Genomic DNA, 26,196 nt, shown 5'->3' with positions numbered 1-26,196 from the left:
AATGTCATTGCTAAAAAGTCTCTAATTATTTAAATATTTGATCTTTCTTAAAGCAAATTATTTTATAATAAATAATTGAGTCAGTAATTGGAAGCTGCCAGTTTAGATTGAAAAGCAAGGTGCTTGATACATTAAACATTTTTATACTTTTGGAACAGGTAATTGAAGAGATATATGAAAAAGAGATCGTCAAATCAAGGTACGAATGAATAATTGTGGTACCTTGGGATTATGTAGACCATGTGGAATGTGTCTGAGTGTCTGGTTCTGCTCTTAGCTTGCAACGGATCTTTTTATTTTCTGTACTGCTCATTGGGGTGTTGATGGCAAGAATGTTTCTATGCTGGTATTTATGAGTCATCTATTACTTCTGTGTCTTCTCGTTCAGGGTTCAATCAGAGGGATTAAACCCCACACAGTTAATTTGGTTTTTAAAGGACCAAGATAGATAGATAGATAGATAGATAGATAGATAGATAGATAGATAGATAGATAGATAGATAGATAGAGCATAGATTTATTTCAAGTTCACTAATAATTTTCTTATTATTTCTAATAAATCTTCTGAAAAACACTCTTAAAATTATAAAACTAAGATATAAATTCAAAATAATTATTATGTATACACTGCATAAAACCAAGGCATAATTAGTTATTTTTTAATTGTATATATAAAGGAGTGATTAAGCCTTTCTTTCCTGTTCCTGTTCACAGTGTCTTCAGCTTTGTGTGGGGTTTCTATCTTCCCTGCCCCACCTCACACAGAAGGGTTTAGACACTGCATTCGCTCATGGGAGGCTTGAAAAAAAATTAACCATGTAGATTGGTCATCTTTCCACATATTTACTTGTAGATATTTATGCCCTGTTAATTTTTTGTTTGTTTTTGTTTATTAAGACAGGGTTTTTCTGTAGCTTTAGAGTCTGTTCTGGAATTCGCTCTATAGACCAGGCTGGCCTCAAATTTACAGGGATCTGCCTGCTTCTGCCATTTGAATGTTGGGATTAAAGGCGTATGCCACCACTGCCCGGCCCCAGTTATTATTGTTAAAAGATAGTGTCTAAATGTTGTAATTTTATAATTGGTTTTTAGATAAAGTCTCGCAGAGCACAAGGCTGGCCTTGAACTTGTGATCCTGCTGTCTTGGCTCCTAAGTGTTGGGGTTACACTTGTGTGCCACCATGCATGCTCAAATTTTGTAGAATTTTTTGCTTGTTTTTTTTTATTTTTTTATGTGTTTAAGTCTTAAAAAAGTAAATTTCACTAAATAATTTGAAAGCAAAAATAAGGCAGTGTCAAAGTAGGGCAGTGGTTTTAATGGGTTGTTTGTGATCCTGTTTAGAATTTTTTATGACATAAATCACAAAATATATTTAAATCTTTAAATGAACAGGGTTTTAGACTAGTGCCTGAAGACATTATTTTGCTGAGCAATGTGTCATCTTCAGTATCTAGGGAATGCTCGATGTAATGTAATTTTATTAATGGTTATAATGCACTGCCAAAATAGACTGCTTATAGTCATAAGAACCTTTGAATATCGTAGTACTCATCAGTTATTCAGGTCTTACTATTCTTATCTAAAAATAGATTTTTCTGAGATCTCAAAATTAATCTTAAAAGCCTTTGCCTAGTCACATGGTTTGCATGCTTTATTGCACAATTCATTCGTTTTTTGCTCTTTCTTGCAGTGTCAGATTGGAAAGCTTCTCTTACTATATTTTTATGCAACTTCTGTTTAGAGCAGGAGTCATTACTGCTTGAGTGTTTGCTGTGTGCTGGCTTTGCTCTAAGTGTGTTGCATACAGAGTGCGTTTCCCCAACCCCAAACTTTGAGGTACTATTCCTGCAATTCCTGCGTATGGTTGAGGAGCTTGCTTTTAGGTATTGCCTAGTAGTTGAGGCACTGACCTATTTCCTTAGCTCTTATCCAATACTTTGTTCTTTAATAGGAATAACATCCATTTTCTTCTAGATCTATTAATTTATACCCTTTGGCATTATTCTTAATCCTGTTATGAATCCACCAGGTAGGTTTTGTGGTGGAAAAATAAAAATAACTTAACAAATACTTTATTTTGCCACTTTGTATTTATCTTTATTTGAAACTTACAAGCTTTTATTTTGAATCGTGACACTGACAGGATATAGTATACCCTTTAGATTATATTTCCACAAAGAAAACTTGAATTTTGTCAGTACTCTAGAAGACACTGTTTATTTCTTCCTTTAACATCTTAATTCATAAGTGAAAAATAAATGAAAAATAATTGCTATAGTCTTGCTTTTTGATTTTTTTAACTTTAAATCAACAGACTTGGGCCAGGCTGATGCCTCACCAGGTAAAACACTTGCCACACAGACCTGGAGGCTTAAGCTCAATCCCTGGAACCAACTCCATAAAGTTGTCTCCTGACCTCCACGTACACTGTATGTGTGCCCACACATGCGGATCACACATTCATATGACAGAGCCCTTTTTAGCATTTGAAAATAAATTGTTTTCTTTATATAGTTTTCAGATGTGGTTGTGAGGGTGCTGTACAACTCCAAACTCCATGTTTTAGTACAACTACATCCTGGAAGGATGTACGGTAATAAAACAATTTCCATGTCTGCCTACCGTTTCTTTATCAGCTGCATGTGATCGCCAATGGCATCAATGGACCTAGTTTGTTATACACCATTGTCCAACTGTGGATGAACATATGAAATGTGTGTTGTTTTGAGCACAGTGTCATGCTTACTGTATGTTGTCGGTCCATATTGGTAATTTAGAAAAATACAAACCCTTCTTGGTATTTATATTTGTGATTATTATTTGTAGCTTTTTCTATCCCCAAAACTCTTCCGATCTGGTATCTATTGCCTAGGGTGGTTTTCCTCTCTTATACATACACCTTTAGTTAAGCTGCCGCTCCGGAGTATGTCTCTTAAGGTGTCACATCTGCTCTGTAGCCTTCCCGAACTGTAGAAGCTAATGTTTTCTCATTGTTCCTCCAGCTTTTTGCCTTTGTACAGTAAAAGCATTCATTTCATCCTTGCTAATGTTTTGTGACAGTGTAGTTGGTAAAACTGTTTAAGCAATCAGAATACAGTAGAATAGGATTTTGGCAGGGTAAGAGTCTCCTAGGGAGTTATAAATCTAATTTTCAAATCTGAACTACCACCTACTGGCAGTGTTCTGGTGTTGGTACTTTATTCCTAATATTAGAAAATAATAAAAATAAAATCAGCCTCTGGAGCAGTACTTTGTAAAGCTTCATTTATCCATGTAAAGCCACATACTTCTATTATAAAGAAGAGTATAATAGAGAGAGAGATACCTAGTATTCCCCACAGTGAAGACTCAGAAGTGTGTGGGACATCTGATTTCTGCATCTGGGACATTGGTAGCTATATCTGTGAGATGAGAGCATTAGTGCTTGTGAAGTTGACCTGTGCACTCTTTTGGCCTTTGTGATCTGATGTTATAAAATCTGATGCATCATTTAATTTGATTACAAAAGATTCCAAATGAATGAGGATTGGGATCTCTGAAATGTTTCTGTTTTCTATTTCAAAGTTGGTTCTTTTTATGTTTTTAGGTTTGCCATCAGGAAAATAATGCTGTTGGAATTTAGGTGAGTGAAAAGGCATTGCGTGGAGGATGGCCTGTGAGTAAAGGCTCCCTTTGCAGCAACGAAAATACTTCTGCAGCCTTCAGGAAGAGCTCATGGATTCAGGTTGCATTTAGCACGTAAAAGGCTGTGGTTTGATTCCCAATAGCAAATAAAATCTAAATTCATGACTATTTATATTTTTGTGATGGTCTAATTTGATTTTTTTTTTTTTTGTTTTGAGAGATAACCCTATTATCAGGGTAACTTTTATTTTGAGATGGTCTTCACTAGTTACACGTGGTCTGTGGGAATAAATCAGGATTTACTCTGGAACTTCCTTCTCAGCTGAAATTTTGTGAATAAGTAAGACACCATTGTTCAAACCTACCTACTGCTATGTAAATGTTTCAAACCCTAGAAAATGTAACCTTTTTCCAGATTGCTAAACATTACTCATGTTCAGCATGTGCCATATCTCTAACCCATATCCCTAGCCCAAGAACAGGTTTGGCTTTTTTGTTTATTTGTTTTGGTTTTTTGTTTTGTTTTGTTTTTTTTGAGAAAAGCTCTCTCCAAGCTATGGTGTCTTTAATCCCAGCATTTTGGAAGCAGAGGCTGGATGGACCTATGAGTTCAAGACAGCCTGATCTACAGACTGAATTCCAAAACAGTCAAAGCTATACAGAGAAATCCTGTCTTAGAGAGACAGACAGAAAGACAGAGAAAGAGAGAATCTCTCTGTGTACTTTTGGCTGTCCTGGAACTCACTTTATAGACCAAGCTTACCTAGAACTCAGATTCGCCAGCCTCTATTCCTGAGTGCTAAGATTAAAAGTGTGCGCCACCATGCCTTGCTTACATACAACTTTTGATTATGAAGGTGTAAGAAGATAGGCTATATCTAGGGTTGGCTAGCATGTAAAAACGAAAACAGAAGTGCTGTTCAGCATGCTTGTGAACATGTCTTAAGCTGAACAGTGCTAAATGTTTTATATACACATCACTCATAGTCACTCTGAAATTGAGGCATTATCCTCTAATTGCTGGACAAACAGAGGTCACAGGTGTTTTCAAAATGGTGTAATTAAGTGGTTGGTAGAGGTGGGATATCTGTGTCTGATGCCAAAGCTCAAAGCACTGTCTAACTTACATTTGGAAAGTCAGAAATACATCTATCCATAAGACTATGGTAAGAATTTTAGTACCGAGAGGGGAAAATGTCAATTAACTTGGAAACTGAATTACCTTTTTGGGTTTTGTTGTTTGTTTGTTTGTTGTTTTGTTTTTCTTTTTTTTGGTTTTTTGAGACAGGGTTTCTCTGTGGTTTTTGGAGCCTGTCCTGGAACTAGCTCTGTAGACCAGGCTGGTCTCGAACTCACAGAGATCCGCCTGCCTCTGCCTCCCGAGTGCTGGGATTAAAGGCGTGCGCCACCACCGCCCGGCTGTTGTTTTGTTTTTCAAGACAGGGCTTCTCTATAGCTTTGGAGCCTGTCCTGGAACTAGCTCTTTTAAACCAGGCTGGCCTTGAACTCACAGAGATCTGCCTGCCTCTCCTGAGTGCTGGGATTAAAGGTGTGCATCACCACCGCCCAGCGAATTACCTTTTAAATTATGCTTTATGAAGCCTCTTTTTGACAACGTGTTATAAGTCATTTTAGTTTATAGTTAATATTTGTGGAGTGCTTTTACTTTCACTTGTGTGAGCCTTCAGGTTAGGGAGTATTCAGAGTTGGTTGATGAGTGGATTCTCTTGTTACCATGACAAAGTACTTGTCATGCCATTTAGAAAGGAAGGGTTTGGTTTGACTCACAGATGAAGGTACAGTTTTTCACTCTTGGTAGAGGAGGCATGGAGGTAAAAGCAGCTGTAGTTCTGGTCATCATTGCCTCCACTGTCAGGAAACGGGGAAGTGAGGACTGGTGCTCAACACACTTTGTACTTTTTCTTTTTTCATTCAGTCCAAGATGTCTCTGTGAACATTCTCACAGACACACCAAGACGTATGTCTCTTAGGTGATTCTAAATTTACTCAAGTTACCAATAAAGATTCGAACATAACCATCCGTTGACATGTTCTTGCTTAGGAGTGCAGTCTGTCATTCGTGGAGCCATGGTTTCTAGATGTAAGGTTACAGAAGAAGCACCGGTGCGGAGTACAGGGAACCCTGTGAAAGATGTAGAAATAATCCTCTTTTCAGGTGCCGTATGCAGTACAATGCCTGTGATTACTAATGAAATATTCTGTGCAACTTTTTATCTCTTTCCAGTCAATATCTTGAAAATTACCTCTGGATGAATTATTCTCCAGAAGTTTCCAGCAAGGCCTATTTAATGTCCATCTGCTGTATGGTGAATGAGAAGTTCAGAGAAAATGTCCCAGCCTGGGAGGTAAACACAAAATTGAGTTATTTCACAGCTCTCACTCTGGCCCCCTTAAGCATTACAGAGTAGCAGAATCTTCCTGATAGCAGCTATCCCTAAGCTTAGGGTGGGAGATCACCCAATAGTAAAGCACCAGGAGACAAAGAATGGATGTTTGAGAGGTCCTCTTAGTTTTCTTCTGATTGTAGTACTTGCAGCTGGTTTTCTAGGACTTAAATAATAAGAATGTAGAGTTGTTTTTCTGTGTGATTGAAACAGGGAATGACATTTGGAGCTGGCAAAGCACAAGTTGTATTGGGAGCTCTAGGAGATGATGTGTGAAAGCTGATGTGTGCTGCGCTGTATTTTCAGTTTAGTCTCCTTACCTCCTTTCCAGCCTGGGACTTCTTTTGCCATGTGGAAATTACTAATGAGCTAACCGTTTCTTTTACGGCTCAACAGAGTCTAACTCGGAATGTAGATTTTCTTTTTTAATGAAGAAAAAAATAGTAGTTGTCATCTATTTCGATGAAGTGGTTTCCGAAGTGAGGAATTGTTTAAGATTAAGTTAGTTAGAATTGTTAAGATTAAAACATGGGCATTTCTCTCAAATACTGACTGTATCCCAGGGCACATTTGAGCTCAGGTTAAACTATGGCTCCTGAGATTTGCCAGAAAAAAACCAGTTTAATCATTTTGAGCCAAGTTGGAAACAAGCTTTTTTTAAATATTAAATACTGACCAAGATAGACTTTGGTCAGGACCATTTGCGGGACTTCCATCTGATTGGCCCCTAGACACATGTTGCAGAGCTACTTAATGACAAACCCATACAGTCGCCATACTTTCCCCTAAGGCTTTTGCTGTTGTTTTCTAAGAACTACAGCTCCCAGAATCCCAGGAAGTTACCTGGTTCTTGGGCAGGTAGGGCTTACAGGTTAACCTAAGGTGTTACAAGATATCCTAGGGATCTCAGGAAATTGCTTCAAATGATTATAGAAAGGAAGAGAGAATTTTTTTAAGCCAGATAGTAATTTCGCCAATTGATAAAATATAGAGACCACTTTAGTGATTAGAGTTTGAAATAAAGGAATAACAGGGCAGGAATTCCTCTGTTTTGCACAAAAATGCATTTTAGAACCCTAGTAAATATCACTTCAGATGACAGTACCTATAAACACATACGCACACACACTTTACTATGGAGTAGCATATATATATATATATATGAACTCATATCTCTCTCCCTCTCTATATACACACACACATACTTTTCTATGGAGTAGCATATAAATATATATGTATATATATCACACATCTCTTTATATATATATATATATATATACATATATACACACAATTCTTCCTCTACACACACACATTCCTATAGAGTAGTATATAAATTTATATGTGTATATTTATGCACACATATCTCTTTATATATATACACACATACATACATATATACACACACATTATTTCTCTATACATACACACTTTCCTATGGAGTAATTAGGATAAAGTTCCATCTATAAATTGGGCAGTGTAAGAGTTCAACAGTGACTAATAAAATAGAATTATTCTATACTAGTCTTAAATTGTCAGGATCACTTTTGTAATGTGTAGTGATTATTACAGAAAATAAGGGTTAAGTGAAATCAGTCTGCTCACTGAGAAGGCAGAGTGTCTAGTGGGCACATAGGTTATGTAGACTGTGGGCCAGGGTGTGGTCAGTCCAGGCCACAGGAGCACTGGTTCATCATATTCCTTAGGACAGTGTATTGTTGAAAATAAATGAATTGTTTCTTTCTAGAATTTTCCCTTTAATAATTTTAGAGTGTAGACGGTACAGGTAACTGAAATCGAAGAAAAACAATATGGATAAAATGCTACTGTCATAGATTCAGAGGACATACAAGATTTAAAAATAATAAACTGATTGGGTTTGATAATTGAAGTAGCATTAAGGAAGTGTACTAATTTTCAATAACGTACCAAACTTATGCAACTGAAAATAGGTGATGGAACCATTTACTGTAAAGGAATAGAGGAATTGAAGAAACTGGACTTTTTTAGTTTAAATGTTAGAGTTTAAGTTACCTTTTTAATCTGGTAGTAAAACAGATAAATGTAAAGATTAGGTGATAAGGAGATCAGAAATGAAGATGTACCTTTTTAAAAACAAAACGGAAAAAAAAACCTTTGTTTTATGTGCACTGGTGTGAAGGTGTCAGATTCCCTGGAACTGCAGTTACACACAGGTGTGAGCTGCCATGTGGGTGCTGGGAATTGAACCCAGGTCCTCTGGAAGAGCAGTCAGTGCTCTTAACCCCTGAGCCATCTCTCGAGCCCCCTGAAGATGTATCTTTAGAATCATGAGCATAGGATAATGTGAGTTGGGGAAGAACAATGGACCAGAACTTGAGGTACAAACTTCTGTTGAAGTAACAGTAAGTTAACTACAGTAACAAGCAGCTCAGGAGCTAGGATGTAGTTCAGTGGTAGAGCACTTTCTTAGCATGCAAAGTCCTGGAAGGAGAAAGAAACAGAGGATAAGGGTCATTTGGACTTAACTGCCATTAGTATCATGGGAACTGTTGGTAGAGGTTGGTTTAGAGAAGTAAACGGAAACAACTAGAATAGCCACACATCTCTTTCACTTATGCGTGGCAATAAGTAGCAGGGCCTTGAATATATTTATGTTATTTGCATTCTAAGTGTCAAGAACTGGTATAGAGCAGGAGAAACAGAGATTAATTACAGCATGAAAACTATAGGTTTTCTCAAAGATGTAGTTGTTTTGTTCAAATTAAAGGAATGAAAATATTCCAAAATCATCTTTTTTTTATTGAAAGAAAAAAAAAGAAATTCCCGCCTCCTCCCAGCCTCCCATTTCCCTCCCCCTCCTCCCACTCTTCTCCTCCTCTCCCCACTCCTCTCCCCCTCCCTCTCCAGTCCAAAGAGCAGTCAGGGTTCCCTGCCCTGTGGAAAGTCCACGGTCCTCCCCCCTCCATCCAGGTCTAGGAAGGTGAACATCCATACTGGCTAGGCTCCCACAAAGCCAGAACATGAAGTAGGATCAAAACCCAGTGCCATTGTCTTTGGCTTCTCATCAGCCCTCATTGTCTGCCATGTTCAGAGAGTCCGGTTTTATCCCATGCTTTTTCAGTCACAGTCCAGCTGGCCTTGGTGAGCTCCCAATAGATCAGCCCCACTGTCTCAGTGAGAGAATAAACCTTTATCTAAGTACATAAGAATAAGTAAGAGAATTGAAGTCATTATTCTGTTAGCTTTAGGTCTCTCATAGCCCTGTCAAAAAAGTTCTATTTGACTTACTATCATTATGCATTACTTCTCTAGTCACATATACAATAATCATGTAATGATTTAATTTTGTTTTTTTGATTTTGTTTTTTTTCTTTTTTGAGGCAGGGTTTCTCTGTAGCTTTGGAGCCTATCCTGGAACTAGCTCTTGTAGTCCAGGCTTGCCTCAAACTCACAAAGATCTGCTTGCCTCTGCCTCCCGAGTGCTGGGATTAAAGGCATGCACCACCACTGCCCAGCTGGTTTAATTTTGTTAATATATTTCTAAAACCCCCACCAGCACTTCTTTAAGAAAGAAAAATGCAAACAAGAGCTCTAAGTGAATTATTTGTTAGTTTTTTGTTTGTTAGTTTTCTGCGACAGAGTTTCTCTGTGTAGCTCTGACTGTTTTGGAACTCACTCTGTAGACCAGGCTGACCTGAAACTCAGAGACCCACTTGCCTCTGTCTTTCAAGTGCTGGGATTAAAGTGTGCACCATCCCACACCACCCCGGCTCAAAGTGAACTTCTATTCTTTCAGACCTTTAAGAAGAAGCCAGACCACTTCCCGTTCTTTTTTAAGTGCATCTTGAAAGCAGCATTGGCTGAGACTGATGGCGAGTTCTCCCTCCATGAACAGACCGTCCTTCTGCTCTTCCTGGATCATTGCTTCAATAGCTTGGTAAGTTTACTTTCCATTCAATTCTGCAACTTTCCATATTCTTCTAGAGTAAGTTTAGATGACACCTGACTCGGGTCATAACCTTTATGCTTGTTTCTGTTTAAAAACATGCTACTTAATATATTATTTTGATTATCTATAAGCTCTCCATCATCAGCACTGTTATTAAATGCAATTTATCTAACACACATGTTTTCTATGTAAGACACGTGGCAGGGTCAGTGATGGCTCATGCCTTTAATCCCAGCACTCGGGAGTCTGAAGCAGGCAGATCTCTGTAAGTTCGAAGCCAGCCTGGTCTACAAGAGCTAGTTCCAGGACAGGCTCCAAAGTTACAGAGAAACTTGTCTCGGGGGGCGGGGTGGGGTGGGGAGAACACAACGACACACATGTAAGGGCTGGAGAGATGCATGGTTAAGAGCCTTTGGTGTTCTTCCAGAGGACCCGAGTTCTCTTCCCATCACTACATGTAGGGCTACTTATAATTAATTATAATTAATTGTCTATAACTCCAGGAGATTTGGGGCCTCTTCTGGCATTCTCAGGTGCACACACACACACAAATAATAAATCTAAAAGAAGACATGGCAGTGTATTGAGTATATTATAACTATGAGCTTCAGATAGTACTTCAGCCTTGTTTTGGGGATCCATAATAAAAGGATTAAATCACAAACAAGATACAATAATAAAAATGTAACACTACATCTCAGAAAAGACACTTGCTAGTGTATGATAACTGGAACTGAAGCAGAGAGGTAACAGCCTCAGGGGAGTCAGGTACCTGGGGAAACTTAAACTTGCTGCTGTTTTGTGTTCTTTGTGATTACTGCAGGAAGTATTAATCTGGGGGTTTCAAATACATTTTTGTTAATAAATGAGTTTTTTATATGAAATCTGCAAATAATGGAAACTACCATTTTAAATATTGATTTTTTTTTAAAAGATTGATTTTGTATATGTGTGTGTGCCATGTGTATGTGGGTACCAACAGAGGCCAGAAAAGGATGGCAGATATCCTGGAGTTGGAGTTAGACACTGTTGTGATCCTCTCAAGATGCATGCTGGGAGCCAAACCCTGGTCCTCTCTAAAAGCAGCAATTGCTCTTAACCATCTCTAGTCCCTTGTTGAACTTCTAAGTAGTAAAATATCACCAATTTTAAAGTATTGATGACATATTTTTCTTCCAGGACTTTAAAAGGAAATAAACTATATATAAGAACTTAGGTAAAAATACTGGAATATATATATATATATAAACTTGTTTTCTTCATGCTTTGTACAGGAAGTAGACTTGATAAGGAGTCAAGTACAGCAGCTTATCTCCCTCCCTATGTGGATGGGCTTGCAGCCTGTAAGTACCTATTCCAGAATGCTCTCCATGTGTCTGTCACATGTCATGTGGTTTCAGACTGAGTGGCTTTAACATGAACACAAAACTGTGTCAGTTAAAATCTACTTTCCTTCTTAGGATTTTATTGTGTATTAACTTATTGTAAATGTAGCTTTTACAGTTTTAAGGAATGTTGCATGCATCCTAATGTATGCTCCACTTAATTTTAATATTGTAAAGTGAAATGAGGGGCCATTTTATTGAACTTGAAGAGAAAGAGGATAATTGAGTAAAGTGTGATTGTTATCCTTCCGTATGTATTTGGACGAGGCTAAATGTAAACTTGAATTTTATTTATTTCCAGGCTTAGGATGTGTATACAGCTATAGAAGGTCTGGATCATGTTTAATATTAGCTATCTCTGCCTTTCCATTAACTTTTTATTAAATGATGTGTATGTAATAGAATAACATATCTTCTGTATCAACTGAAAGCTACCAGGTTTAAGTAAGTGTAAAGCTTTATGCAACATTCTATTTCCTGCTTGAGTTTCTGTACACACCCAGATATGCAGACCAATCATCTGTACTGGTTGACTGAGACAGATAAAAATAGTACTATAGTACCAGTTGATAGAGTGAGATACATATAAACAAAACTAATTTGACAAGTGGTAAGTACCACAAGAGAAAGTGTGCTGATGTGGGCACTTTTTGTCTCTTTTTTCTTTGATGAGATGGGATCTTTACCTGGACCTTGCTTTTTTTTTTTTTTTTTTATCAGTGCTGAGCATATTGGTATACCATGTTCGGCCTTGCTCAACCATCTACTACTTATTTCCATTTGGCAGGGCCTGTCCTCTGCCCTGACCTCAGCATTGGGGGTTGAACCCAGAGATTTGTCATCCTAAGCAAAGCATATATTGCCAAGATACATATCCAACCTTGACAGTTATTTTTGTGTTCATCGTTGGAGACTTAGATTTTATTTCAGTGATAATGCTTATAAGCATTCGTGCTTATATTTTTCAGCCTTAAATTCTTAATTTTAGAAATAAATTATTGAACTTATAATAATGATTATTAAAGGTAGTTTATTCTATCTTATTTTTATTAAAAATACAGAATTGAATACAATTCATTCCTTAGTTTTCACACTTCGTCTTATTATTTTCAGGTGATCCCATATCATCATATATTAAGAGACTAGCTAATGGTCAATCTAAGTATCATCATAAATATTAGTGTTACTGATTGTTGTGTATATCATATTTCTCTTTTAGGCACGATTGGAATTAGAATTAAAAAAGACACCAAAGCTAAGAAAATTCTGGAACTTGATTAAAAAGAATGATGAAAAGATGGACCCAGAAGCAAGAGAGCAGTATGTGGGCAAAACTTTCTTCCCCATTAGGCATTGGGTCACAACACTGCCTAATTTATTGCCTGCTTTCTTCTTGTAATGCTATTATAAATTGTTAATAAATGCTTTCATTTAGATTATTATGAGTATTTTCACAGAGATCTGCAATGTGTACATGTGTGTGCTCAGAGGCCAGAGACTGATGTTAGGTATTTTTCTCTATTGCTCTCTGCCTCATTTTTTTGAGTAAGGTCTGTCACTGAATGTATAGCCACCTCCCCGGATCCACATGCATTCATTGCTATTGGAGGCCAGAAGAGTGCATCAGATCTGGAACTGGAGTTACAAGTGGTTGTGAACTATCATGTAGGTGCCAGGAACTGAACCCCAGTTCAGCTGGAAGAGCAGCAAGCGTTCTTAACAGCTAAGCCGTTAGACTTTTAAGACAGCATGGATGCAATTTTGAACCATTCTATGCAGTCTTGGCCCTGAATTTAAATGGAAGCTTAAAGTAACTGGAGGAGGTGCTTAGTAGGCAAATCAGGTCAGTAATGAGGCTGTTCCTTTCTTCCTGTGTGTTTACAAAGAGATACTATGTGCCCAATATGAGAGAGACAGAACATTTAGACAGCTCAGTGTTTGAATTTGCTTTTTAATAACTCAGAAATAATTGAGTTACTTTTTGATTTTTAGGGCATACCAAGAAAGAAGGTTTCTTTCCCAGCTCATCCAGAAGTTTATTTCCGTGCTGAAGTCCATCCCACTTTCTGGTAAGTGGCCGCCTTTATCCAGCTCACTGTACATTAGTGTGTAGTTGCCCTCCTGGAATTTACTCACTTCTGCTCCAAACGCTGCTCCTAGTGATTTAAAGATGTAATGGCAAATGTGGGCCGTTTCCATTTCCTGTATATTGCCAGCCTGAGCATTGGGATTACCTTAGAGGGTTATTGAGGCACCAGCATGGTTATTGAAATGTTCATTTAGTTAGTAAACATTTTGCACTTGCTTACCAGGTCCAAGTTCTCTGCAGGATGCTGGGGACAATAGTGAATAAGGTGTTTATAGCCCTCACTTGCTGTTTTATAGTACAGTGCTGAATAGAGTTTTCAGGGGATAACATTTCAGTAGGGTAGTGTTTCTGAGATAATAAACTACAAAATGAGATGGCTCAAGTCCGTCTTTACCCATATTTCTTTAATATTTTTAAATTAGCGTACAATGTAATGGGTCTCATCATGGGATTTCATATACTTTATTCTCATTCATTTCCCTTTCTCACTGCCCTCCCTCATTCTTCCTGTCCCTCCCTATCTAGCTGATCTATCTCCTTCCCCTAAAATATCTTCCCTTCAGATTTCATGCTGCATGCATCACTGGAGAAGGGTTTGTGTGCATATAATACATGCAAGTATAGAGACTAGACTGCCAAGTGCACTATGGGAAAGGGTTTTACTGATGCACCTCTGTCTGCCAAAGCAGAGCTTGTGCACCAAGCTTTGTATTCTAATTTTAACATGACCTTTGTCAATTTTTTCAAGAATTTATTTTTGTTTTGTTTTAATTTTTAGTTTTAGAACAACAAAAAAATTCTTGCACAGCATCCAAGTACTAGTTTGAAAGCATTTAATTTAAACATAGCCTCTTAAATTCTTTCATTTATTGATCATAGGACCTTATACGTTCTGTTATTTGTGAGTTTTGGCTGCTAAGTTTATTGGTTACTTTGAAGGTTTTTTTTTTGTTTTTGTTTTTTTGGGGAGTTCTTTTTTGTTTGTTTGTTTTTTGGTTAGGTCTTGCTCTATAGAACATAATGGCCTGAAGCTCACTGGGTATCCAGGCTAGTCCTGAGCCTCTGCTCCTCTTGCTATGTCATCCAGAGTGCTAAGATTGTATGATCTGATTACCTGGCTTTATTCGTAAGAGCCCTGTGGCCAAGGATGAAGTCAAAAAATCAGGATCTAGTGTCCATCTTCATCAGCTTGCTTTATCTTGTCCTCAGTTTATTACATGGAAAATAACTACCTAGAATAGATATTTACTGTCTCTCCAGATATTATAATCTATTGATTTGGCATCTGGGCAATGGGTAGGTACTAACTGGAGAAGAAGTTCAGGGGAGAAAATTGCCATTAGCATTTTCATACAGTAGGTGGAAACTAATATAAATTTCTGCAGCATTTAACCTTCCATTTTCCTGCATATGGCAAATGAATAAATGCATTTTTAAGTGTTTATGGATTGGTATTTATGGATGCTGTGTTTGATTAGCCACTGCTTAGAGTCCTAGCTAAGCAATGGTTAAATAATGTGTGTCACTAGGAACAGTGTTGACACCATGGTTCTAGAGGGTAAGTGATAGGTCATTTCCTGGTATTAAGAAAAAACAAAACTTACATCCAAAAAGTATTTTATTTCCCAAGGCTGTTATTATTAAAAATGAATTTTTCAAAAACAATAGTACATCATGTTCATGAATATCATCAATCAGTATTTTTAAATTTTTTTTAATTTTAAATTTAAATTTTTTTAGTTCTTTATGTGTACATTGACATTCTCTTCTTTTCTTTTTATTTTTTTTTAAAGAAAACAAACTATCATCTTTTTTCATTATACATACCAATCCAAGTTCCCACGCCCTCCACTCACCCCTCCCTCCACAGAGAGGGTAAACACATTGCTTTGTGGAAGGTCCAAGGCCCTCCCTACCTGAGCAAAGTATACATCCAAAAAGAATAGGATCCCAAAAACCCAGTACATGCAGTAGGGATAAATCACGGTGCCACTGCCAGTGGTTCCTCAGTCTGCCCCAGCCATGCAACTTGTCACCCACATTCAGAGGGACTAGTTTGGTCCTATGCTTGTTCCTTCCCAGTCCAGCTGGAATTGGTGCCCCATCATGGTCCTGATCTCTTTGCTCATATTCTCACTCCTCCCACTCTTCAACTGGACTTTGAGAGCTCAGTCCAGTGCTCCGATGCAGGTCTCTGCCTCTGTTTCCATCAGTTGCTGGATGAAGGTTCTATGGTGATATTTAGGATATTCATCAGTCTGACTACAGGGCAAGGCCAGTTTGGGCACCCTCTCCTCTACTGCTTAAGGTCTTAGCTGAGGTCATCCTTGTGGATTCCTGGGAATTTCTCTAGTGTCAGGTTTTTGCTAGCCCCATGATGTCTCCCTCAATCAAGATACCTGTTTCCTTCCTCTCATCTCTGTCCTTCCTCCATCTCGACTATCCCGCTCCCTCAAGTTCTCCTCCTTCCCTTATTCCCCTTTCACCCTTCCCCCACCCCCATGCTCCCAATTTTGTCAAGCGATCTTGTCTATTTTGATTTTCCAAGTAGATCTATGTATGTTTTTCTTAAGGTTCACCAGAGGCAGCCTACTGAATGTCACTGACATTTTCATGTCAAAGTTAATGCTCTTTCTAAGCCAATATAATCCCCTTTTAAGATTATGAAAAGACATACATGGACAGTGAAAAATAAATACTTTTTCTTTGCTATATATATTTTCCACTTCAAAGTTGGCTATATACATCATATGTGGGTATGTACATATTATATGCATATTTTATAATGTATATTATATGTGTATATACTATATATATATATATGTATGGTGTGTCTATGTTTATTCCTGAGAATTCTTATGAGTTTGATATATAATGATACTGAGGAAAGTGGAACAAACCAGATATAAAACTGCCTTCTATTAAAAAGAAAACTACCTTTGATTTGATTTCTTAAAACATTACAGTTATTAAGACTGGAAAGAGGGCTCATTAGTTAGAGCACTTGCTGCTCTTGGCAAAGGACCTACGTGTAGCTCCCAGCATGAATGTGACAGAACACCATATATAACTCTAGTTCTAGATGATCTGATGCCTTCTTCCGTCCTCTGCAGACCGTGGTGCACAAACATACCTGTAGGCACTCATACACATGAAATTAATTTAAAGCTATAAATAATTTACACATCAGATTATTAAAATACACTTCAGACCCAATCTAGATTTCTTTATTTTCTCATATTAGTAGAATTAAATAGTGATTGCCTGCCTTGAAAAAAAAAATAAGTGAGATTCTTATTCTGAATCATAGTTGAGTTGCATAGAATAAGATAAATGAGTTTGTTTAAATTATTTATTAGCTGCCAGTTTTAAGAAATAGCACACAAAATGGCTTGGTAAAATTCTAACATGTTTCTCTCATGTTTAGAGCCTGTCACTATGGACAAAGTTCATTACTGTGAAAGATTCATCGAACTTATGATTGATCTAGAGGTAAGAAATATATATATATACATATATATATCAACATGCTATGTATTCCTTAAAAGTCAAAGATCAAGCTATAGGTACATCTGAAATACTTGAAATGACCCTTGGTCTGTTTTTATTTCAAGGTTTCATGTAGACAAGGAAGTCTCAGGGTTTGATTCCTTGAGGTTTTGTGCTAACTGTCCTGTTGGCATGGGTTCTTTTGCCTTTTAAAATTTAGATTTTTTTAAAGATTTCATATTGTTAAGAATGGGATTCTTTCGGAAAGTTCAGATATAAGTTGATGTAATTCAGAGTAATCCATTTCCTTTTCTTCTCTAATGTAGGAAATTGAAATAAAATATGTCCCCTGGTTTGAAATGAGCGTTAAAACTATTAGACTAACAATCGTTCTTGAGGATTTTATCATCTGCTGACTCTACCAGTGACTAATGTATACTCTCTCACTGTGTCACATCAGAGTAACTTTGTCTCCTCAGTGATGTTCTTCATAACTTGTCAAGCTGTCCAGCTCAGTTTCTCATCACTGTCTCTCTTATTGTCATAAGGGAAGCAAGAACAGGAAATAGAAAAGAGCTTTGCTTTTACAGTTATATGCAATGCATACTAGAATTTCACGTAGATCTTGCTTAAAAACTTATAAACAAGATAGATGATCTGTTAGATTCTTCCTGTGTCCACTCTTATTTTTATCTTCTAAGTTGTGCCCCCATTGTTTTTAGAAGGAAAAGCATTGACATTGAGTGTTTTTTGTTTTAGTTTTGTTTTACAGCATGAATGAGGCCCTTTGTTTTGTATACCAGGTGTCTTTGGACATGCAGGAGGGTATTTGTGATGTCCACTTGGTATGAAATAGTAGTAGATTTTATCTCTAGCTGCAGAGAATCAGGCAAAATGAATGCTATGGTGTTTATCTTTTCCAGGCTCTGCTCCCCACGAGGCGCTGGTTTAATACCATCCTGGATGACTCCCACCTTTTGGTTCACTGTTACCTTTCCAGTCTTGTTCACAGAGAAGGGGATGGCCATCTGTTTTCCCAGGTGAGTTCTCGTGGATCTGACACTTTGAATGTTGTGATCTCCTAAGTTGATCTTTGCTTTACTATGCAGCTGGAAATACCAGGGCGTGAGCCAAAGCAAAATTCTAGAATATTGACTTGAATGTTGTATACATACTGGAATGCACCTATACAACTCTAGTAATTATCTAACTTGTGTTAACTCTACGTTCTTTTATTATTGAACTAAATTATGGCTTTGGAAATGTAGTCTCATGTGTTCATATATTTTAATTTTATGTGAAAAGCCACTGTGAGATCTAACAGGTAAAAGGTATTAACTGCAAGTTCATTGCTGCTCTTGCCTGTGACAACAGTGACAGGCAGTTGATGGCATAGGAAAGAAAGTACTGCACCTAGTCTGCTTCATTGAGTAGGAAGGCAAATGCATTTCAGCTTATTGCTTTAGGTAGGAAGGCAGTGTGTTGGTACTTTGGATTTCCTGTCATGTCAAACAAAAGAAAACATCTAACTAATTTGTAATTATGTTTTTCTGCTGAGAGTAAATTTAAGATACAGGTTCTATGTGTGTTACATACTCTTTATCTCTTATCTTACTAAGCACTTCTATTTCTTTTTCATTCAGCAAAAATTTTGTTCAATGATTTGCCATATAAACTCTTAGTAATTGACTATAATGTGTCACAGGTTAGGACTAAAAATAGTAAATCTTTAAGTGAATGCAGCCAGAATGTGCCTTGGATGTGCTTCCATGTGCAGAAAGCAAGGCCTCTTCATCATGAGCTAAGCTGAAGAGGTGTGATGGCCGTGGAGACTCATGGGAGGCATGAGTGATATACTGCTATGGTTTGCTTTACTGTGTTGGCAATAAACACTTTGGAAAGCAGCTTGGAGTGGAAAGTGTTGGCTTGCCTTAAACTTCCAAGTCACAGCCCATCCTTAAAATTAGGGCAACAGTGTAAGCAGGGAACCAAAGCAGAACTATGAGGGCATGCTACTTGGTGGCTTGCTTTTTGGCTCATGGTTAAGTAGCTTTCTTAAACAACTCAGACCCATCTGCCTAGAGATGGTGTCACCTACAGTTGTCCAGGCCGTCCCACATTGATTATCAGTTAAGGCAGTCCCTCATAGACCTTGTCGCAGGATGATCTACTATGCAAAATTCTTCTATTGTATTGGGATTGCAGTTGAATTTCTCAGTAGGAGTGGACTATGTGTATGAAGTAGGCTTAATAATTTATTCATAAAACACATTTTATTTTCACATAAGTTAAATATGTTTGGGTATGTTCTCAAGTATTTGTTGTGTAATGCTACCTTCTGAAATTTTCAACCCCTGAAAGACATAATTTTTTATTACTTTTAATAAATAATTTATTAATTTAATGAACTCTTGCAGCTTTTAGAGATGCTGAAGTTCTATACTGGCTTTGAAATTAATGACCAGACTGGAAATGCCCTGACCGAGAATGAGATGACCACAATTCACTATGACAGAATCACATCTCTTCAGGTAAATAAAATAAATAAAATGCGGTGTACCTTTTCTTTCTCTCTTTTATTTTTTAATTGATTTTTATAGAGCTCTACATTTTTCTCTGCTCCTCTCCTTGCCTCTCCCCTCCTCGCAAATTCCACTGTGTTTAAATATGCTTACAATAAACCTCCTGGGATTACACTCTCTACAAGTTTGATCCAAACTGACCAAGTCAAGTTGAACCAAGTTTTTATTCTCGTCTCTTCGAGGTTTGTTTCCCTGCCTGCCATGATGCTTGCAGGGAGACAAACACACCCGCACATATAACAAGGTGAATTATAGTTGGACAGTGGTGGCACACAACTTTAATTTCAGCACTTGGGAGGCAGAGGCTGCTGGATCTCTGTGAGTTCAAGGCCAGCCTGGTCTACAAGAGCTAGTTTCAGGATAGCTAGGGCTGTTTCACAGAGAAACCCTGTCCCAAAAAAAGCCAAAAATAAATAAATAATGAAATCTAAAAAAAAAAACCAAGGTAAATTATTATACATATTTTTACTTTTAGGTATCATTTTCATATATCTTATTTATATACTTATGCTTTATAAATATTTTTACAATAAATACATGTCATAGGAGTGAAATTTATCAGTATAGCTCGAATAGGTCCCAAAAGTCCCTCTGTTTTCTGTCACTCTATTTATTCATTTGTTCACCGATTATTATTTCTGAGAAATAGTCATGTTATGTAGTCCAGTCTGGCCTGAACTTTGAATCCTCTTACCTTAGCCTCTGAGTGCTGGGACTGCAGCCTCACCAGCACACCAGTTACTTGTCATGCTGCTCTGGTGAATCGGCCGTCTACAGCAACTTAAAGAAAGAAGGGACAGCTCATCAGGACAGGGAAGGCTCACTCAGTGTCAGGAGTGTGAGGCAGGAATCACATTGCATCTGCAGTGAGAAAGCAGAGGTGATGGCTGATCCCCACCGCCCCCCTTTTGTTTTTATTGGTTTTGGTTTTGGTTTTGAAGACAGGGTTTTTCTGTAGCTTTGGAGCTGGTTCTGAAATTCGCTCTTGTAGCCCAGGCTGCCTTCGAACTCACAGAGATCCGCCTCCTCTGCCTCCTGAGTGCTGGGATTAAAGACAAGGCATGCACTACCACTGCCAGGCTCATTTTCTCCTTTTCATGCAGTCTAGGACCCCAGCCCATGGGATGGCGCTGCATATTTGTGGTCTCCCCCCTCTGCTAAGGTAATCTGGACAGTCTCTCATAGTCACATCCAGAATTTATTTCCCTGATCATTTCGAACCCCATCAAGTTGACATTCTAGATTAATCCTCACACCTGGCTTGTCAATTTAGAGTATGTCTCTCTGAAGAATAACAGTGTCATGCTTAATTCACACTCTCTTTCATAGTCAGTCCTAATCTCTCACCGGCTATGGACCTTTCCTAAATATTGGGTGGGTGACATGGAGCACTAAGGTGCACGTCTTTTTGGAAGAAGAGGAGCGCAGGCATCTCTCTCCGCCTTCTGCAGAGCGGCAGTGCTTCTGTCCTCTTTCCTCTGCTCTCTAAGTGTGAATGTCTGACTCATGCTTTTCTTGGTGCAGGCCCCTTCCTCTCAAGCTTGGTTTTAGGGTCACTTTGCAGTTGTCTAGCGATTTCATGGCAAGCCTACCTCTACCTTTGGTGACCTTCTGTGCCATCCACCCTGATAGAAGGACTTCTAGTTCTTTTCTGTAACACAGAGGCATGATCTAAGAGAAAGACTGTTACTTCAGTCTGTCGGATCCTCACAGTGTGCCTGCCTTGTCCTTTACTTTTGGTCTGGATGCCCCTTGCCAGATCTTATCTTCCCAGAGACCAATCAGTCAGAAGCGTGCTGTATTTTCCACTTCTCCTTGGGTTAATCTCCAGTACGGTATCCCTAGGGCTTGTTTTTAGGGCTAGTTCTTGGTCATAAAATACCAGAGTTCACTGCAAAGGAAGCTAACATGCATGCCATTTTCATGTCAACTGTGGTAGGGTCACAGAAAGCTAGGGGTGTCTCTCTGGTGGAGTGCTTCCTTGGCATGCACAAGGCTTTTGAGTTCACTCCCTGCAGTGGTGGAGAGGGAGCACAAACCTCAGATACTGTTGTTTTCCTGCTAGAACAATTGATGCTTTCCCTATTGTTTAATGAGGCAGGGATCACATAGAAGATAAACATAAGATGTAGTGAGTATTTATTACTTACCGAAATCACAAATCAAATGAATGTAATAGATATCTCCATAGTATTCATAAACACTAAAGTCACACATTTTTCCAAAATATTTCACATACTAAGACAAAAAGCAAGCCTCAACAAATACAAGAGAATGAAATAACGCATGTATTTTATCTAACCATAACGGGATATCAACAGCAAGAGAAATGAAAGTACACAAACCCATGGAGTTTGAACAACATGCAATCCCCCATATGGCCTAGGAATCCCAGGTGGTTGTGTTGATGCACAGGCATTGACTGTTGACGGTTGGTTTTTCTAGAGAGCTGCTTTTGCGCACTTCCCCGAACTCTATGACTTCGCCCTTTCCAATGTGGCAGAAGTAGATGCCCGGGATTCCTTGGTCAAGTTCTTTGGGCCTCTCAGGTAAGACGACATGAAAAGAACAGCATTCTTCCTTAGAACATGGCTGTTGGGATTTTCTTTTCCCTGTTGCTTTTATTCCTTTTCTACTGCCTTAGGCTGTGTGGTGGCCCCTGGTTAACCTCACAACTGTTGCTTACCTCTAGCTGTTAGGAAAGAGTCACTTAAACATAACTAACCATCTTTTCCTTGGGAAGGGGTGAAAATATTTTTAATAACTTAGGCCATTGTTTTTTGAGCAGAGCATTAAGCTGCCTAGCTATAAACAGAATATAACAGAAACCAGTAAAGCTTCATGTTTGATATTAACGGTATGACTTAGGAAAATCTTGTGGTTTTAAGATATGTAACATCAGTAATACTATCTAGTACATATCCACTACTGTATTTTTTGGAAGATAATAGTTACTAGCTTATTTACTTCTTATTTCCTGTGTATTTAAAACAGTCAAGGATCTTGTAGGTATTTCAGGCAAGCTAGTAGTGTTCCCCATTGTACTCCTTCTTGATTGCTTTGCTGTTGAATACCAGTGCATTACCTAGCCAATGTAAAAAGCTAGACCATTTATTTTACCTGGAAAACAAAATTGAAAATAGATTAGCAGTTTAAGGGGGTTTGGAATGAAAAAGAGAGGCTTGATATAAAAGACATAAGAAAAAATTTGGGGTTGATAAAAGAAAAATACTGTTAATAAAAGACAAATAAGGATAATTTATCTTTTTTCACATAAAAAAATTACATGTAAAATACATACTTTGAATTTTGTCACATACTTCTTTAAAATGTCTAAGAGTCCAGTGTTGGTAACTTTTTCAGTAGAAATGTTTTCTATTTCATCAAGGTCGTTCTTAAGTGTAACTGACTTTAGATAGTCCCCATGGGAGCAAGGAGGCACTACATCCAAGAGCTAGCTGGACTCTAGCCCAAGCAAAAAGTGGTGTCCTTGCAGAGTCCTTCAGTCGTTTTCAAGTCCCCAGAAAATACTTCAGAAGTTTTAATCCCTGTTTTTTAGTTTTTGTCGTTGTTGTTTGTTTTTGTTTGTCTTTTTTCATGCCTATGGCCTGGGGTTATGTTTACTTTTTAAGATAAGAGTAGGAAAATGGAGGGCTGGTGGTGTGTGGTGTGCGTGCACACCTTTAATCCCTGTGGCAGAGGCAGGTGGAGTTTGAGACCATCCTGGTCTATAAGAGCTAGTTTCAGAACAGGCTCTGAAAGTACAGAGAAACCCTGTCTCGGAAAACCAAAAAAAAAAAAAAAGGAAGGAAGGAAGGAAGGAAGGAAGGAAGGAAGGAAGGAAGGAAGGAAGGAAGGAAGGAAAGGGAAAGGAAGGGAAAAAGGAAAGGAAAGGAAGAAAAAGAAAAGAAAAACTGTTTCCAAAGTAAAGTTAATTGATCTGAATAAACTATTCTCCATTCTGCAGTTCAAACACACTCCACCAGGTGGCATCATACCTCTGCCTCTTGCCAACGCTTCCTAAAAATGAAGACACAACTTTTGAAAAAGAATTTCTTCTAGAATTGCTGGTAAATATTAATGTTCTCAGTATTTCTCCCATGGCTTTTACTGCCTTTTTGAATCCCTCATAGAAATATAAACAGTATTGACGTCTGCATACAGATTCAGTAATTTACCTTGACCTTAACTTACTTGAATTATTTGATTTATCTGTCTATCTTTATCTATTTATCTCTCTACCTACCTATCTACCTACCTACCTACCTACCTGTCTACCTATTTTGGTCAGACTTGTTTTTCATTTCTTTAATTTCTTTAATCTCATTTTTCATGCCTTCAAGCTCCCTTATGGCAGAAATTCATTATATCACAGATGAGCCTCTGTTACTGGACTGATACTCTGGGGGTACAGAGTTAAAAGTCCATGGCTAGACACAGGGCTTGTGGATGACCATGCCCATGTGGTTATTGAAAAGGTGATTATTCAAACGTAATGTATTCAAATATTAGGTAATATTGATAATATAAACTTAATAATTTAGAAGTATAGTTAATTATCCCTAAGTAACTTAAGAATTATGAGCACTTTTCAGTTAGTTTTGGTGATGAGGGGCTTTAATTTTTAAACTCACATTTTTTTTCTAGTTTTGTGTTGCTTTATAGAAACATAGTTTTTGTTGGAGCAATATGCTATTGTTGCTGGGTTTTTTTTTTTAGTTTGTATTGTTTAACTTCATAAATGTACAGTTCCACAATGGTTAAAGTTAAGGAGTGAAGAACTTGTCTGCTTGGCCTTCCCCAGTTACTCAGAATTCTGCACTTACACCCTTCTAAAGTTTTTCTATATGTGTGTGTGTTTGTATGTTTTTATATATACATATATATACATACGTGTATGTGTATATATATGACTTAATTATCTGAGTAATAGTGGAGTACATTTTATTGCTACAATTTAGAACTTCTGTAAGTCAAAATGCAAGTCAAGCATGTAGCTCAATGATAGAGTGCTTATACAATATTTTCAATGCTATATATACATTGGTCTCCAGTACCAAAGGAGCAAAGATTCAAGTACTTCCAGGATTTAAAAAAAAAATATATGATTTTCATTTCACTTTCTTTGGGAATTTAGTTCACTTTGCAGTGTATGGATACCTTTCCCCTTCAGTACAGCATTTTCTGGAACAGATGACTATTTAGCAATGTTGCAGCTACTGGCTCTTTAAGTTGTTGACAGTTTTCACCTTTACAGATACTGCTGCAGAGTGCGTGTGTGTGTGTGTGTGTGTGTGTGTGTGTGTGTGTGTGTGTGTACACCCATAGGTGGACATTTAATCAGAACCAGAAACTGGTAATCTGATGTGTTTATCCACATTGAGAAAGAGGCTGCCTGGTTATCCTCCAAAATGTGGAGATTGCCACTAACAGTCCGATGAGCTGTCCACCTCCTTCTTACCAGCCTTCATCTGGCCAGTTTTCTTATTTTTTCTAGGGTGGAGAGGGAAGGATTTAAAATGGTTGTTTTAGGTTTTGTTTTGTTTGTATTTTTTTCTTTACTATTTTAAGATTGATTGGCTTTTCATCTATTTCAGACATTTGTGTCTAAGCAATAAATAAATAAATATGCATGTATTTGTTGATTTTTCTTATACATGTTGAATCATACTAGATGTACCACTCTGTGATTTATTTTCCAAGCTTATATTTTTAATACATGAGGTAGAACATAACCCTCCACCCTTGGAAAGATGAATTGGGGAGTAGAGACCAGAAACTATTTGTTAACAGGTGTTTAAAGCTTGGTGACAGGTGTTTGAGTGTCATTCGGGGACAAAGCCTCGGGGAGCATTTTAAATTAGTTCTAGTATGGAAAATGCTTTTTATCTTGCATGTTTACTCTGTGAAGTGTGTCTTAGATTGCTATCTCTGTCTGTCCTCCTACAAGTCACTTGTCACTGTCTGTAACTGCAAATGCTTCCTAAAAATTCCCTGAGCTCTTTCCTGATGATGTAAAATCTCTTTTGAGTCAGGCTGTTGGTACCAATACTAAAAGTTTTTATGAACAAAAGAAATACAGACCCTTCCCAGGGATCTTTCTCATAGAAAAATAGTGTCCTTTTGGCATTGTTAATTAGAAAGCAGGCTTGTTTGTGTGTGAGATGCACAACTAAGGTATTAAGCATATGTACTGCAGGGGAGGTGCAGCTTACCCTATCGTTTTACAGTGAGAAGATTCAGACTAGGGGATTTATAAAATTTCTCAGGTTATGTGAGATTCTTAGTAGAAACATGAAAATTAAATCCAGGATTCAGAATTTTTGTTGGGGATGTTTGTTTGGTTTTTACATAGATGCTACAGTTCTAAAACTCTTGGCATGTACCACGGAGTTTGATACGGTTTATAGTATCCCATTTCATTTTCATAGACCCCTGATAGACCATGACGCTTCATTTGTTTTACTAAGAAAAAACTAAGATTAAGAAGCTTATAGTAACTTCCTTATAAATGGAGGAGCTGAGATTGGCACTAGTACATTTCCTTGATGCCTCCTTATTCTGTGATTTATGGGGGAAAACAGGAAGAGAAAAATGAAGTGAGAGAAAGGCAGGAATTTACGGTGGGCCTGTCCCGGTTGCTCTGCCTGTCCCGGTTGCTCTGCCTGTCCCGGTTGCTCTACCTGTCCC

The 26,196-nt window shown here is 37.8% G+C and overlaps 1 protein-coding gene across 1 annotated transcript in view; it reads left to right on the top strand.

Annotated features, from left to right (window-relative positions):
- Positions 1 to 26,196, top strand: part of Aqr (aquarius intron-binding spliceosomal factor) — an 80,153-nt gene that overhangs the window by 6,000 nt on the left and 47,957 nt on the right. The window contains exons 3-14 of the mRNA XM_075961738.1: positions 159 to 199; positions 3,588 to 3,623; positions 5,871 to 5,991; positions 9,809 to 9,949; positions 11,236 to 11,304; positions 12,566 to 12,666; positions 13,339 to 13,415; positions 16,863 to 16,927; positions 17,848 to 17,964; positions 19,342 to 19,455; positions 21,952 to 22,055; positions 23,474 to 23,576. Of these exons, the coding sequence (XP_075817853.1) occupies positions 159 to 199; positions 3,588 to 3,623; positions 5,871 to 5,991; positions 9,809 to 9,949; positions 11,236 to 11,304; positions 12,566 to 12,666; positions 13,339 to 13,415; positions 16,863 to 16,927; positions 17,848 to 17,964; positions 19,342 to 19,455; positions 21,952 to 22,055; positions 23,474 to 23,576 (1,089 nt within the window). The remainder of the gene's footprint in view (positions 1 to 158; positions 200 to 3,587; positions 3,624 to 5,870; positions 5,992 to 9,808; positions 9,950 to 11,235; positions 11,305 to 12,565; positions 12,667 to 13,338; positions 13,416 to 16,862; positions 16,928 to 17,847; positions 17,965 to 19,341; positions 19,456 to 21,951; positions 22,056 to 23,473; positions 23,577 to 26,196) is intronic.

This window comes from Microtus pennsylvanicus, chromosome 2, assembly GCF_037038515.1.
Source record: "Microtus pennsylvanicus isolate mMicPen1 chromosome 2, mMicPen1.hap1, whole genome shotgun sequence".
NCBI classification, from domain to species: domain Eukaryota; kingdom Metazoa; phylum Chordata; class Mammalia; order Rodentia; family Cricetidae; genus Microtus; species Microtus pennsylvanicus.
This window is presented reverse-complemented; position numbering and strand designations above follow the sequence as displayed.